The sequence below is a fragment of the Triticum aestivum genome, chromosome 1A (assembly GCF_018294505.1).
Source record: "Triticum aestivum cultivar Chinese Spring chromosome 1A, IWGSC CS RefSeq v2.1, whole genome shotgun sequence".
NCBI lineage: Eukaryota > Viridiplantae > Streptophyta > Magnoliopsida > Poales > Poaceae > Triticum > Triticum aestivum.
The window spans coordinates 592,377,991-592,394,209 of NC_057794.1; the positions used below are offsets into that span (position 1 = coordinate 592,377,991).

Here is a 16,219-nt window from a genome sequence, read left to right on the forward strand (position 1 = left end):
CGAGCCCATGTGCACTGTTGCTTCTGCTGTCGACGAGCAACGAGCACAAGTCGCCCGTCATCTCCTACACCGCCTCTCAGGTTGGGTGGGGAAGGACCAGATTGCTTTCTCATATGTGAGAGAAGGGTTTTTCTGTGAATCTCACGAGGACCAAAATGACAACCGAAAAAACCCGGAAGAAAAACCAGAAAAAACCGTCTACGTGGCCTGCCAAATGAGCACCTAATTGGAATAAACAGTAAAATTGAGGGTAAATTGTGTCACGTGGGGGAAAATGTAGAAAGAATCTTTAAATTATGTGTAAAACGTGACCCAAATGGATTTGGGGGTAATTTTTGTCGCTAGGGTCAATTTTGGGTGTAAACAATGGAATTAACTCTTCCTGATAAGTGTTCAAAGAAAGTGGCCGTTTAACTTTTCTAGCAGTAGAAATAGAATTTTCAAGGAAAATGATGCCGTCATCAGCATATTGAAAATTATACATCAGGAATCATATTAGGGCTCAATAATTCCTTAATCAAACTTCTATTTTAATTTTTTGCCGGAAAAATTTCTGATCTATTCATCAAGGTAGTACAAAGAACACTAGAAGTAAAAAAATTACATCCAGGTCCGTGGATCACTAACAAAGGCTACAAGCACTGGAGCGAGCCGAAGACACGTCATTATCATCACCTCTCCCTGATTGGAGTTGTGCAAACCTTGTTGTAGTAGACAGTCGGAAAGTAGACATGCTAAGGCCCAATAGAACCAACGCACCACAACAACAAACGCCGCCGATGAAGAGAAACATAGATCGAAGAGATCCAACTGGAAGACACATGAAAACATACCGGATCCTAGTGGATCCATCAAAGACAAACGCCGACAGAATCCCTTGAGATCCGCCGGAGACAAACCTCCAAACGCCCTTCGATGGTGCTAGACACACCACCAAAATGGGGGCTAGACGGGGAGAACATTATTCCAACTTCAGATAGCCAACGCTGTCTCGTCTTTCTGAGCAGGACACAAACCCTAAACGGATTCAATAGAACAACTAAAAATGAAGCAAGAACCCTCCATCAGCAAGGACTGAGATCCACCGTGCCTCCATAATCCTAAGACAACGAGGGTCCAGGCAGATCGACGGTCGCCCCGCCGAGAGGCAGGGAAATCCTGGACGAGTCCCTCGTGTCAGGAGGAGCTGAAAGATATCAACAGCTTTCATTAACACAGCAGTAAGCTCATCCGCAATTAAGTTCAAAGAATAGGAGATAGAGGAAGAAGGGAACCTTTACTTGTCGCTTCCTTCGCATCATTTGTGGTACGGACTGAATTTTCATGTGGAGAATGAGTACGGCCATCGGTCATGCTCTGGTCCTCGAATGTGGGAGTGAGGGCTTCATTTTCCAGCTCCTTGAAGATAGGCAGTTTTCCTGACGTAAGTCTCCACTCATAATGTTCATTCACATGCTGCAAACAAAATAGAGCATTATTAGTTCACTGTTGCATCGTTCTTACACTCAAGGAAAATGGGAGATAATCCATGAATATCTAGGTTCAACCATTACATATCACTTGTCACTAAGGACGGGGGCCAAGCTCACCTGGGGAACGGCCTTCAAAACAAGGGCAGCGACGCATGTCATTCTACATTCTTCCAAGCAAGCTGTTGGATCACTTGAGTTGGTACGCTGCAGGAATGTTTTTTCGAAATCATCGAGAAGTTTCGGCAGGAATGTTTTTACGAAATCATCAAGAAGTTTTTGCCTCAGCTGGGAGATATAATCTGCGCGTACATACGATGGTATCAGATTAACTATCATAAAAAAGTGCAATTGTAGCTGATCAAACGAAGAAGAGATGACCTCTGAGTAAAAAAAATGTTAAACAGCGAATCACAGATTTTTTTTAGAGATCCAGATAGGTGGTTTGATGTGCAGTATACCCGTCAACAAAAAGGCCTGATAAGGAACTAGAGCTCAACACTAAGCGGACAACAAGAACCTGTCTGCTTACCTTCAATATGCTTACGCTGACTCTTGTGTGCTGCATCATCTTGACATGTATTTGTAGAAGCAGGCGGTTCTGAAGGCGTTATTTGCCCAAGAGGTTCTGGTGCAGACAACTTGTTCTTCGGGACCCTGCTAGAGCGAGACGGATCCATAGCTAATGTGGTTAACCTTAAGAGTTGATGTGTACAGGAGAGAGGGATAGCGGAGGGGCGTACGTATATATACCATACCAGTGGCCCAGCTTAGTAGGGGTGGGCGGCCGGCGGCAGTGGCCACTCCACTCCACCCATGCATCTGTTGCGTCGAACTTTGGACACATTTCTGAAGTACAAATATAACCGTTGCAACACTCATTATGTTCCTAGCAGGCTTGGAAAGTTGACTCGTTTATACCATAGCCTACTTGATCACCTTCAGATCTATTCATGACAACATGGCACGTGCGCTTTTACAAGCAAAAGAAACCATGGGTCTTAATTAAAGAACCCTATAATTCTACTTGGTATCGGGGTTGGAGCTTGTGATGAGTACTTGAAAGCAGGCGTGCCACAAGGTAATGATCTATGTGCTGAAACTTCAAGGCAGCTAAGCATCGTAGTCATCAAAACCTAGTATGTGTACGGATGGTAAAAATATTGTGTTACATTGCATTTGTTAGCAATATCGATGATCCGTGTACTCGAATTGAACCTTAAATATCGTGTCATATTTGAGGGCAGAGCTAGGCTTGCAATCTGGAAAAAACTATGTCGACCCATATGAATGTTTAACCCATCAAAATATAGTGCTCACTGATATCAAAAAAGTATTAGCGTGTAGTAGTTCAAATTGAGAATATATTAGTACTCGCTCGAACTCTTATGTTCTTACTAGAACTTCAATCACTTATATAACCTAATTCACTTTATATTGAATAAAAAGTGCTAAAGTTAAGTTAGAGATTTTTCAAAGCCCAAAATAACTAAAAGACTTTACGGGAACTTCTCCACATGTTTGTTGTTCATTTACTTCAGTAGGATAGAATTAACTATACTGAAATCATGACAAAAAGCTGTCTGGGCTAATGGAATTCAAAACCAATGTACACTTAAATGGATCGTATTTTCTAATATAATCTCGATTGTCAATTTTTATATGGTGGTCATTGGTGTGCCATATTGTCTTCACTCTCCTCGGAGCTACACTTCATATTTCTTATGTGTAGGGAAGTTCTAAGGAACAATAGCCCGTTGACAAAGAACTTATCAACAATTTTTAAATTTGAGTCAATTAACAAGAAAAAGGGTACAGTCCCACAAAAAAAACACAAGAAAAAGGAAGTTAACCTCGTAAGTTAGACAAAGTTAGCATGTGCATGATCTGGACTTAAAACATAATGTCGTTTATTTTAGTAATAATAAAATGGAAGTAATTATGCTACGGATTCCTTGATTTTTCCATGCAGATGCACGATGTTTAAATGTGAGATCCAGCTGGACTTGGTTGAATGTGGATTGGCGAACAAGTCGGTGAATTTGAGCTGAACCGTATGAATTATTTAACACCTCAAATATTTCAAATTTCTGAATTTTAACATAACAGAGTGCAAATCTATCAGTGTTTTAATTATCTTTATTTATAATATTTCATAAATTCTTATTTGCTATTGTTTTTATTTTATTTTGGAGGTGGTGGGGGAGCTTCCCCCACCTGAATATATTTTTGAGAAAAGGCAAATGAACAGGGCGATACGGCTACTGAGCTCATCTGCTCCCTTGCGTGAACAGTATATTAAAAAAACTACATAAGTTCAAAAAAATCTGAATTTTTTGGCGTGTGTGATGTCCGTTCCAAATTTGATGGTGTTTGGACATGTGAGTAGCTCTCGGCAAAAACAAAAAAAAACAAAATTGAGATCTATGAGAAAGTTTATTGTTCACGCACTGTTCGGACTGATTTTGTCTTTTTTGCCGCGAGCTCCTCAGGTGTCGATGAAATTTTGCACGGGCTTCACACAATTGAGTGTCTTGGTTGGCAAAAATATTCATATTTATTTGAAATTTCAAGTATTTGTTTTTGAATTTACTGTTCACAGAAAGAAGATGAGTCTAGGTTTAGAAATGGATATTCGACGAACCTAGAGTTTATACATAGTACAATATTCTTTGGAGACAGGGGCCGGTGAGCTACATGAAACAGTACCTCCAGCATTCGGTGACAATTCTCTAATCGTGCGGCAGCCGGACCGGTCAAAGGTCGGCGTCTTCTCGGCAGCAACGTTTAATGCGAGAAATGGAGGGTGCTTGTCCTTGAGAGGTGACGCTGTTCCTGTGCCTCCACAGCTGGCCAGCAGCATGGCAGCATGAAAGTGGAAGCAGAACGCGCCGGAACGCCAGGAGGTCGCAGAAGGGCGTCGAGCGAGTGAACCGTGATACTTAGCGGGACGTCAGACCTGCACGACCGCCCAGAAGCCTCTGGCGAAAGCACAGCTGAAGAGGATGTGATCTGCAGCTTCCGGCAAGGTGCCGCAGATGCTGCAGTCTGCTGACTCCCTGACCTTGTACTGGGAGAGCAGCCAGCCAAGGAATTGGACACAAGAGGGGGCGTTGTTCTTCCAGACAAAGTCGTAGAACGGAGCGTTGACGCCGCCTCAGACACCGGCTCCCGGTGCACAAGGCTAATCTCAAGCATCTTTTCCTAACCTTTGTACTTAATCTGCGACATTTATTTTAGGACGGAGTAAGTATCATCTATCTAGGCAAGCTATCTAAGTATCTATCTATCTATTACGGAGTACTAAACTTATTATGGATTTTTTTTCAGTATTGATATTAATCTACATCATTATAATTATCTTAACCATTTGATCTATACAAGTGATCTATCGTTACCATGCAATTTACATACAAGCAGCGCAAAACTCACCACTCCAATTGTACTTGTCCTGTATGTTCAACCAAAGCCAACATGTGCTTTGACATCGATTAGAGTTGGCTAGCGTGAGCCCTACCTGAAAGTTGCGATCGGGATTCCATGGGAAAAAGAACGATTAGCGAGCCTGACCGTGTATTCATGACAACATGGCACGCCTTTAATGCCTTTGCTTCCTTTTGCCACACGCGCTTTTACAATCAAAAGAAACAGTGGGTCTTAAACTCTTAATTAAGGCACCCAATTTGGGATCGGAGTTGGAGCTTGTGATGAGTACTTGAAAGCAGGCGTGCCGCAATGTATGATCCATGTGCTGAAAGTACAAGGCAGCTTAGGGCATCCACGGTCTTGTGAATCAAAATTTATGACATGGTCAGACTTTTGGCATCGATGTCAGATGGAGCATTTCTCCACAGCGTGCATGGTTTCGAATTTGTGTGCAGTAGCCCTCACCGTAGAATGGAATGCAATAAAAACTCGCTACATCTATGTTCACCGTATCTTGCTTCTACTAGTTCATGGTTGTTCAAGCTACTTACTAAGGAAATGCCACTCTTCGATAATAGTACCCAGCCTTCTACCATATTGTATGCGATAAGAATGATACTCTTGCGCACGTGTTGATCTCTTCCCCACCAGATATATCATTTAGGAGGGATTTGATTGCCTCCCGCCATGTGTCATGGCAACATCTTATATCCTGTTTGGTTTCAATTAACTTGACAAAAAGACGGGATGTGTTCCGCTGCAATCTTACTACATTTGGGTCCTTCACAGTTGACACTATATACCCTGCACTCTCGCACACAGAGATTTCAATGAACAATAATAAACAAATCTGGAAACCAAAGATGCCACTAAAAGTTAATGTTGTTTTTTCTTTCAGGTTGTCGGGGATTTGGTGCGACATATGCCAACAGATGGCTTATCATGGTGGGGGCGAGTAGAACGTCGCCGGTGCCTGGAAACGGGATGAGGTGAAGACATGCACGCCGGCGAATCTTACCCGGCTTCGGGGCTCTCCGGAGAGATAATACCCCTACTGCTGCTCTGAGGGGTCTCCGCATGATCACTATGGTCAAGTGCTTACACGGTTGCTCCTTAAGCTGTGTCCGGTGGTAGGAGAGGGCAAGGCTAGCTCTCTCCTTCTATCTAGTATGGTATAGAACTACTGGGATCCAACCCTTTGCATGGGTGCCCTGGGGGGTTTATATAGGCCTACCCCTCAGGGGTACAATGGTAATTCGACTGGGTGCGGGCCCAGCTGTCAGTGCCTCCGACCTCCGACTTCTCCGCCGACTGGTGGGGCCCGCCGACTGGTGGGGCCCGCCGACTGGTGGGCCCCGCCGACTGGTCTGGTACGGAGCCGACAGGCCACGTCCGCCGCGGGCGGGTCTTGCCGGCTGCTGATTACTGTAGCCGTGCTCCTGATGACGCAGGCTTGGTCATGGGGTCGTGGCAACAGCCCCGCCGCCTGGCGGGCGATCACTGTGGCCACTCCCCATCTCTTCTTGATTAATGGCGCGCGGGCCCCGGGGGAGGGCTCGACCGACTCCCCCGGGCCGACTCCCAATGGGTCCGACTGGCGGTTCTCCCGCCGTCTCCCGAGGTCTCGCTGGCCGGTGGGCCCTGCTGCCTCCAGGCCGTACAGACAAGCCGTCGTGGGCGCAGGACCAGGTACAGTGGTGCTGATGTCAGGGCCGGCTGGGCAACAGGCGCTGTAGCCATGCCTGCCCTTGGTAAGGGGCGGGGAGTGGGCTTCATTGTAGCCACGCCCCTACCCTGTCCCCCTCGATGAGGTCACGGTTTGTTGGAGTCGCCGGCCGACTCCCCAAAGACGGCTTTTCTGGAAGTCGCCCCTGGGACTCGGCCGTGAGCGGGCAGTCGGCCGCCTTGCCGTAGACTCCCCAGGAGGCGGCTCTTCGCCCTGTGGTTCTTGAGGGGCGCAGCCTGCCCCGATGTCTTGAAAGGTTATGGGGCTCGGGTTGGCCTACCCGTGGCCCATTACTCTGACACAGGTGGAAGATTTGATTCTTAAAAAATGTGCTGATGTTCTCTTATGCAACTTTAGAACAAGATATTGTCATATTGACATAATTCTTTTTGTCTCGAATGGTTAGTTTTCTCCCACTTTTCAATGAATTTTAATCCCATGCCTAGAATGAAGTGATTATGCCCATGTTTTTGTTTATATGGAATCTTTTTCCTTGTTGCTTCACAAATATGGTTAAAAACATTGCCCCCTCTCAACTTTTCTCCTGGGTCCGCCTCTGGTGGTGATTTCGTGAGGGACTTGTCATCCTAATCCCTAGCCAATTGTTCACAGGCCGGCGGTGATGGCGTCGGTTCGGTGCGCGGCGAGGAGGCTCCATGGCTCCCTGCTCCAACGAACGCAGGAGGCGGTCACGGAGGAGGGACGCCGACTCGTGCCAGGCAGGTTCATGCGCTCCCGCCAGCTCTCTACCAAGGTATCTGAACCAAAATTGACATCTTTTTTCGCATGATTTATGTATCTCACGGTATCACTGTGTCGATGTAGCCTGCGATAATCAATCAATTGAAACAGCAGCTACTAGAAACAAGAGCAAAATTACTTACTTAACCTCGTCGTACTTGCTTAACCTGACGTGAACCTGTACAGCAGTACTGTACATCCTGATTTACTAGCAACAGGACTGCATGCAAATCATATCATTAAGTAACTTGCTTTCCTGGTTGATCTGAGCATGGCTTTTCATGCAACCCTTTAGCAAATACTTCCCCTGTAAAAAAATATAAGAGTGTTTAGATCACTATTTGCAACACATAAAGATGGATGTTACTGCGGTTTTGATATCTTGACTTGAACGATCGCATCTTCTGGAGTATTTAGCAAAAAACTACCACAATTCGACCGACCCTGACGAGAACTACCACTTTGCAAAATTTTGCCGAAAACTACCACTCTATGAATAATTTTTTGCAAAAAACTACCAAGTCTGACAATTGCCCTATTAAACCCGATTATGACAGATGGGCCCACCCGCCAGGGCTGAAAAAGTAAACACCGTCACTTTGACCGTTAAAATGTGGGCCCCACATGTCAGTTCTATCTTCTTCCTTTGAAATTCCCCATGGAGAGCAGTGATGCAGTGGCTGAGGGCACAACTTCATGAGGGGGCAAGGCAAGCGTCGACTTCGAGTTCCTGCTTGCTAATGCTCAAAAAAAAAAAGAGTTCCTGCTTGCTAGGTGTTCGGACGCGTTCCTAGCGAGGGAGACCTAGACGGGTGCTCGAGCAGGTCCCTGATCATGCGATGGTGCTCCAGCACGATGCCGCAGTCGGCGAACCTGACGAACTCTCACGCAAAGCCCCCGTTGTGTCGGAGCACCCGCCTGTGTGGCGTCGACAGCAGCGGGAATTTCTCCATCTCGTGCGGAGCGGACCATGAGCTGCGTGGGGGCGGCTTGTCTCCAGAGCTGTGCGGCTCGTCTGGGTGCCGTCGGGCCCTGATCGCAAGGGGCGATGCAGTCGTTGCATAGCCGCTGGCCCACACGAAGGAGTGTGGCCGCGACTTGGATGCGGCTTGGCGCGTGGGCAGGTGCTGCGCACGGTTTGGAGCGGAACACACCTTGGCGACGAGGGGCATTGTGGCTGCCAGTGTGCGTCGAGACAGGAATTGCGGCATCGGAGCCTGCTGCCACGGGGCAGCCCAGATCTGACGGACAACTGTTGTGCGCGGAGGCATGAGGTCGCTCTGTCGACGCTGCTGGGATCGTCGACCGCCGAGGGGGACCTCTCAATGGAGCTCACAGGGGACGGTGATTAGCTCAAACCTAGATCCTCATGGGGAATTTCAGAAGAAGGGGATTGAACTTACATGCCAGCCCCACATGTTAATGGTCAAAGTTAACGGTGCTGACATTTTCATTCCTGATGGGTGGGTCCAATCTGTCATAATCACGTTTAAAATGCTCGAAACAGTACTTAAATTGAAGTGGTAGTTTTCTGCAGAATATTAGTCATAGAGTAGTACTCCCTCCGTCCGGAAATACTTGTACTAAAAATGGTTGAAAATGGATGTATCTATTACTAAAATAAGTCTAGATACAACCATTTCTAGGACAAGTATTTACGGACGGAGGGAGTAGTTTTCTGCAAAATTTTGTGAAGTGGTAGTTTTCCGTCAGGGTCGGTTGAATTGTGATAGTTTTTTGTTAAAAACTCCATCTTCTGCTTGATGCACTTCCTAGTATGATTCTGTGACTTCGTTTATCAATAATATAGTAAGTATGATTCCGTGACTAGTTGCTACACATGCGCCATATGCATTCTGTATATCGAACCTCACATAATTGGCAGCAGACAATACGGTCTTACTTATTTACCAATTGCAATCAGTGCGTACTTAATGATTGACGATCCAAAGTAAGTACAGTGACCATCATCTATGTGTATCAATCCAGCGTGCCGGTGAGATCCCGAAAGAACTAGAGCCGTCTGAGGTGGAATCTAAGTTGAAGCAGAAGAGGGCGGAGCTGAGTGCAACGTTAGATAAGTTGGAGAAGGCACAGCTAGATGAGTTTACGTTGTACGTACAATATCAGAGGATCAAACTTTATCTATTTCTTCCTTATTTTTCTATTTGTTTGTTTGACAGGAGTTGATACATATAATCTCATTTGACGTACCTCTCTCTGCCTGCAGGCGCGTGATGGTCATCGGACGTGCCGTTGATGGTGTGATCAATGGACTTGTCAAGTTGGCATTTCTTGGTATCCTTACGGCTGCTGCTTTTGGTGGCGAGGAGGTAGAAGCCTAGGCTGTTACCAAAGGAAACCAGTGAAGACAAAAGATCGACAAATGAGAACCAAAGACGGCCCCAGCTTGCTTTCAGTTGAATTATGACCTCTGCATAGTTTGGCTAAGAGCACTATGCTATTGTATGTTGTGATATTTTGTGACATGGTACCATGTTGTTATACCCTGGTAGATAGTGTGCATGCATGCATGAGATTGTGGCTTGATGGGAACATATTTGCATAGCTTGTATGGTCACTCGCATGCATTTGCATTGTTGGTGGTATTGGCTTCTTTCTACTGCTTCCGGCTCAAAGTGATTTGAATCAACTTGGTTCACTCTCTGAAACTAAGTATCTAACGTCTGAGTATAGATCCTTTCACTGCATGACTGCCCTATGCTTTCCCTTCTGCACATTCGTCTTATCAACATGAGATTATTCATATAGCATTCTTTTACAAACCTGTTCAAAAACATGGGGAGAGACTAATAATTGAACTACTGCAACTTAAAAAGACCTAACTTGTTGCGAGCGTCCTACCAACTGCTAAAGAAACAAATTCGGGAGCACCATCTTAAGGAATCTGCAAATTTGTTCTAGATCTTGCTACCTTCTACTTTTCTTCCGACATTACAGTGGGAAAAAGGTAGGTTTGCCGGCAAAATCTGATTCACTTCTTGTGCATGAGCGGTGGTCGGTCGAATGTGAGCTTCACCAAAAACTGCAGAATGTAACTGATCCCAGAGCTGATCTGGCCCATTAAGAATGGGATTTAGCCCTTTAACTCTGCTCCGACTCTCCTCATCACTTTGAACTGCTTTGGAGAACCGACATCACCATCATAGAGATGGGATAATAATCCCATGAGCTTCTTTCTCACAAGAAATGTATGCCCCAAGTATTTTACCATTATGCAAATAGGGGTTGAAGTGAATAAATCTAGTACTTAGTGAGGGTTCATGTTTTTTAGGGTAAAACCCTATGTTTTGCTTTGATTGTATTGATGTGATAGGGGTTGGAGTGCAAGATGATCTACCTCAAGATCGTATGTTGTGTTCTAAACCCTAAGGCGAGTAGTGGTTCTATCTCTACGGACTAAAGATCCTGGCTTATATAGGCACCGGGGTATCTAGGGTTACACATGGTTGGTTGCCAATTAAGAATAAACAAGCCGACTATTAGAGTAGTCCTTGAAGTGTAAGCCAAGTCTTCGGCGGTGTCCGTCTTGATCACGCCAGAGTTCGTAGCTTCTGGAGTTCTTCCTTTTGAAGATCGGCAGGCCGTATGCTCGGCCCATGGACTATGGGTCATATAGGTTAGTACCCACTAGTCCAGGACACCGTCACCACCTAGGCCCTTCTTTCTTTTAGAAAACTTTCGATCTATTCATCTTCAATCATGACCAAGAATAATAAAAAATACATCTAGAGCTAAAGGCATGCCGTTCTCATCATCCCTTCCTCAATGGAGCCAGACTAAACTTGTTGTAGGGAAATTATCGTGCTAAGACCCCATAGGAACAACGCACCAGAACAAACGCCTCCGAAGGACCTAACCAGAAGACACATTAACATAGTCACGAAAGAAGGATTAAAGCAGATCCACCAAGGACAACCACCAACCGAACCTTACAAGATCCACCGGAGACAGACCTTCACACGCCCTCTGAAGATGCTACACGCGCCACCATGACGAGGGCTAGGCGGGAAGAACATTATTCCATCTTTAGGAAGTTGCCGCCGCTTCGCCTTCCTGAGGAAGACCCAAACCCTAACAAAACTCAAAGAAATATCTAAATAACCGAGCCCTCCCGTGGCAAGGGTCGAGATCCATTGTGCCCCCATGACCCTAAGTCTGCACGAGGCGAGGCAGATTGGCGGCACCGCCGAAGGGAGGCAGGAACCCTAGTCGCTTGTTCACTCGGGAGGGGAGACGAAGGGTAAGGAAGGGGTCACACTCCAACCAAGGTCCCTTCAGGGAATATATATATTATCATCCGTATCACCAATAAAATACTACTGTTCATTATCTCTTAGATTGTTTTATATCACATTATCAACACTTCTCTCTCCGTTGGACAAGACCGCTCCGAACATGGAATGGTGGTTTCAGAGGTCAAATTTCTTTTGGGTAGTAGGGAGTCTAGTGTTACTCATATCTCTAGAGAGCAAAATAATGTAAGCCATGTATTAGCAAACTTTGGTAGAACGGAGGACCGTACGGTGGTCTGGCTCCGTTCTGGCCCGGCTAACATCCCTAGCATGTGTGGGGAGGAACTTCTATGCTCTTAAGTAATACAACCCTTTTACCCCCGCAAAAAAAAAGACGGCCGTTACTCAAGGATAGAGAAGGAATAGGAACAAGCATCGGTGGACAAGTGGTTACCAAGTGGGAGGCTCACCTAAGAGAACAATCAAAGACGCGAAAGACGGCGGAATCTCCTTCTACAATGGTGGTTACGACCATGACCCGCTCAAGGATGACAAGGCAATGTCCACTTCCATAGTGACAACAACAACAAGATCCAGAGCCGCCATGGATGTACTCACCAACAGTCACTGTGACCAGCTACCGCACAGCTCACCTGCAACAAGGCGCGCCCAACGAGGCGCAAGGTGAGCCGGTGGAGTCCTGGCGCGGCCCTCCGCTTCATGGTGGTGGCGACGACTTCCAATGGCCAACGTGGCTTCCCATGGCATGCCAATGCTGGCACAAGGCTCGACTCCTCGCCGAACGCATGCATGTTGTTGTTGCTCGCTGTCAAACACGCGTGTATTGTTGCTTCTCCTCGCTACCCAGTGTATTTTTCAAACTCTGGCACGCGGCAGTCAATTGAAGGAAGAAGAAGAACAGTGTGTTTTTTTTAACTAAGAAAAACGTATTGTTTTACATGTAATTTTCTTTTTTGTTGATTGGTTTAAAAAATATTAAATATTGTTTGGGCCAAAAGAAAAAAAAAACAAAGTAGAAAGAGTTTTTTTTAGAGTAAATAACTTTATTTCTCAGATAATAGAAAGAACATTTACAATGAGATGAGAAATAAAGTCCGGAGTTGAACTCTCCCAAACCTCAGAAGCTCTATCAATTCGTAACTAAGAAGAAAGAGTTATGCTATGTTTGGTAGCAAAGTTTTGCAAAACTCAAAGTATTGCAAAACCACGGTATTTTAGGCTGTAGGTACATGATACCACAGTTTTGACATACCACAATATTTTAGAGTATTGAGAATACCGTGACCCTGTTTGGCAAATACTCGTATGTAAGAGCATCTCCAACAGGCACCCAACGCGGCGCGTGCAAAAAACAGCTTTAGCGCGCGCCCATCGCCTGGTTTGGCGCGGCGCGCTGCGCCCGCTCCAGCAGGCGCGCTAAAATGCAGCGCGCGCGCCGCTCCAGCAACGCGAATACAGCGCGCATACAATATTTTTTTAAATTTTCAAACGCATAGATAAAATAAAAACTAGATAGATTGCATAAATAAAAAACGATACAAAGGTTTTTTACATCGGTGCAACTAGATAGATAGTTCGAAAGCATAGATAAGCTACGGCGCAACTAGATAGAAACTACTCTAAGTCGCTATCATCATCACCATTATCATCCTCGGCGGTGTCGTTCGAGGTGTCTAGCCAGATGTCCAGCCACCGATCATCGTTCGGCGCGAAGAACGACTGCCCACCTGCTGCAACGATGTCGGACTGTGCATTCGCCAACGCCTTCCGCTGACGCCTTCCCAACCGCGTCTCGCGGCGCCTTCGCGTGTCCTCCTCGCGGCGCCTTGCCCAGTAGGCCTGCTCGTAGGCGACGTCCTCCGGGTGGCGCTGGCGCCACTCCGCCATGACCCGCTCGTCCTCCTGGGCGACGTGGAGGCGGCGTTGCCGCTCGGCGTGCTCCGCACGGTCTTCCGCCGTGTTCTACATCTTGAAAGTTCATCTGGTCGCGCGGCCGGCCTAGACGCCACGCCGCCGCGTGGTACGCGCGGGCGGCCTCGCGCGCCATCCCGTACGTGCCGAGGCTGAGCCGGAGTTCGCCGGAGCGTATCTCCGCGGTGTAGCAGCCGTTGGGGCGCAGGCGGACGCCGCGGTAGCCGGACGCTCCTCGGCGGCGCAGCGGCATGGCGGCGCGTCGGTGGTGGGGCGCTGGAGCGGTGCGTGGCAGAGAGGGAGAGGAAGAGGGGAAGAGGAAGTGTGGAGAAGCGCGTGGCGACGCGGCAAAGCGGCGCAGCTTTATAGGCGCGCGCGAAGCGGCGCGCCAAATCTTGCGCGCGAGCTGGCGCCTTTTCGCGCGCGCGCAAACGGTTCTGGCGCGCGCTTGTTTCCCGCGGCCGCTGGGGCACGGCAAACCGCCCCGCGCGCGCTAAAAGCTGGGTTTACCGCGCGCGCCTCGTTTGGGGCGTCTGTTGAAGATGCTCTAATAAAGTAAATTTTCTAGCTAGTCATTTAAAGCACAGAAACAGCCATGCACAACAACCAGCTGCATGCACTAAACGACCATGTACCAAGCTGAAAGTTAGCATCTCTACTACTATTAAACAATCGAGTTGTGGCAGGAAGATTACATCTCAGCCATACATCCGCCATCTCTCAATGGACCGGATTGCCTTAATGTTGTATCACATCATTTATCATAATCAATTATCAACAATTACCATATGATCTACGCCATCATAATTACCCAATAATTACCATGATCTCGCTCCAATCTGGGCTTATTTTAATCATATCAGTTAGCAAGAATTAGCATGATCTACGCCATCATATATTTGTTTTTCTCAAACTCAGCCTTGTGTGATGCGTACATAGAAGGAAAATATCAATTAACAATAATTACCATGATCTACGCCATCATGTTTTTTAAAACTCAGCCTTGTGTGATGCGTACATAAAAAGAAAATATCAATTAACAATAATTGCCATGATCTACGTCATCATGTTTTTTTAATCAGCCTTGTGTACTGCCTACATAAAAGGAAATAAGAAAAAGGCATGGCCCATGTTCGCATGTAGGCAGATAATAACGTGGAAACCAAATCTCTCGTTTCCTGTTTGTTCGGATCACATGATCGATCAGACCCTGACCTTGATTCTGATCGTTCCTTGAGTTCGGTCACTTCCTTCTTTTCGTTCACCTGTTTGAGTGTTTGTCGTCTTCGCGGCTCGACTCTTGGTTTGACTCTCTTGGTCTTCTCGTCCCGAGGAACGACGGCGACGTGGGCCTGCAACGCCACGCGGCGACGACAAGTACGAGCATGTCTCCTTACACAGTCGCGTCCAGCGCCCTATGCCACTGAAAAGGAGCATGTGCCATTTGTCTTCCCTATCATGTAAAAACATGTTTATTTCCCTTAAATTAGAGTGAAAACAGGGTAGATTTTTGGTTAATGTGGTATTCTATTTTTGTCAGATGGCTTGAAATTTCTTTAACTTACTTTTAATGTTAATGTCATGTACCATCATATTTATTTCCAAACTGTGGCGTGAGATTATATTGCCAGTTTATGTCATGTTCGGTTTACAAATATATATTGCCAGTCCGTGCCTTTAAGCTTTGTTGGTAGATTCTGTTATTTACAGTGCATAAAATCTATTTCTACTTTTATTGTAAACTAGACTTGTACACAGTTTGACATTTTCAGACATTGTGCTTACAAGTGCTTGCTTTCGCTATATTTATTATAGATAGTGTTCTGACAGATTTTATAAAGTATGTCGATAGTTGGATCATGTATCCTTGACTTGATAGACAAGTTCAAAGGTTTACATTCTTCAAAGTGCATAACTGGCACGCTAGGTCCTAACTTCGACTGCTTGCATAACCAATATTCAGTTCAAGGAAGCTTCAAGTCTTACCTTGGAAATTTCTTTTACCTCTTCCAAAATTCTTCAGATCTAACGTTAGCGCTTAGCAAAAACCCTCCGGCGGACGTACTTTGCCAAAAAATCGTCCGCCAAGAATACGTGTTCCGTCAAAGCGTAATCAGCTCCTTCTCAAACCGATCGAAAACCATTGCCAGCTCCTTCGTGTTCTATCTTTCCATGTCCATCGCATCCTCCTAGGTTAGATCGCCGCCGCCAGCATACGGCCGCAGATCAAGGCCACAACTCTTCTCTCCGGCTACCCCCGACGCCAACCCACACGCACATCCACCGGCCCGACGACAACAAGGACGAAGTCCGGCATGCAGCGCGCCAGCACAGGAAGGCCTCCTTCGCTAGCGCCCCCGCCCAATGCGGCCTCCCTCGCCGGAGCCCCCGCCTAGCGCGGCCTACTGTGCAGTCCGCATCACGCCCATCGCCGCCTCCCACGCCGGCGCCCCTGCCCAGCCGCTGCAGCATCCATGGAGTCGCCGCTGCCACCGTCTTCATATTAACAGCTACTCTAGGGGGAATGACCGCATCATGCTCAACGCCGCCTCCGTCGCCAGCACCATTGCCCAGCCGCTGCAGCCTCCATCGTACTACTCTGGACTTGCCGCCGTTGCCATCGTCTTCCCAAGTTGTGCTTCTTGATTACAGTGGTCAAGGTGGTTGCA

At 46.7% G+C, this 16,219-nt stretch overlaps 1 protein-coding gene across 1 annotated transcript; it reads right to left on the reverse strand.

The window, feature by feature from the left end:
- Positions 1-509: 509 nt before the first annotated feature.
- Positions 510-2,197, reverse strand: LOC123183210 (uncharacterized). The gene is made up of 4 exons (XM_044595976.1): positions 2,002-2,197; positions 1,590-1,771; positions 1,275-1,455; positions 510-1,186 (listed from the first exon to the last, which is right to left on the reverse strand). Exons 1-4 carry the CDS (start codon positions 2,147-2,149, stop codon positions 1,101-1,103), a joined length of 597 nt encoding a protein of 198 aa, XP_044451911.1. The 5' UTR covers positions 2,150-2,197; the 3' UTR covers positions 510-1,100.
- Between the last annotated feature and the right edge of the window lie 14,022 nt (positions 2,198-16,219).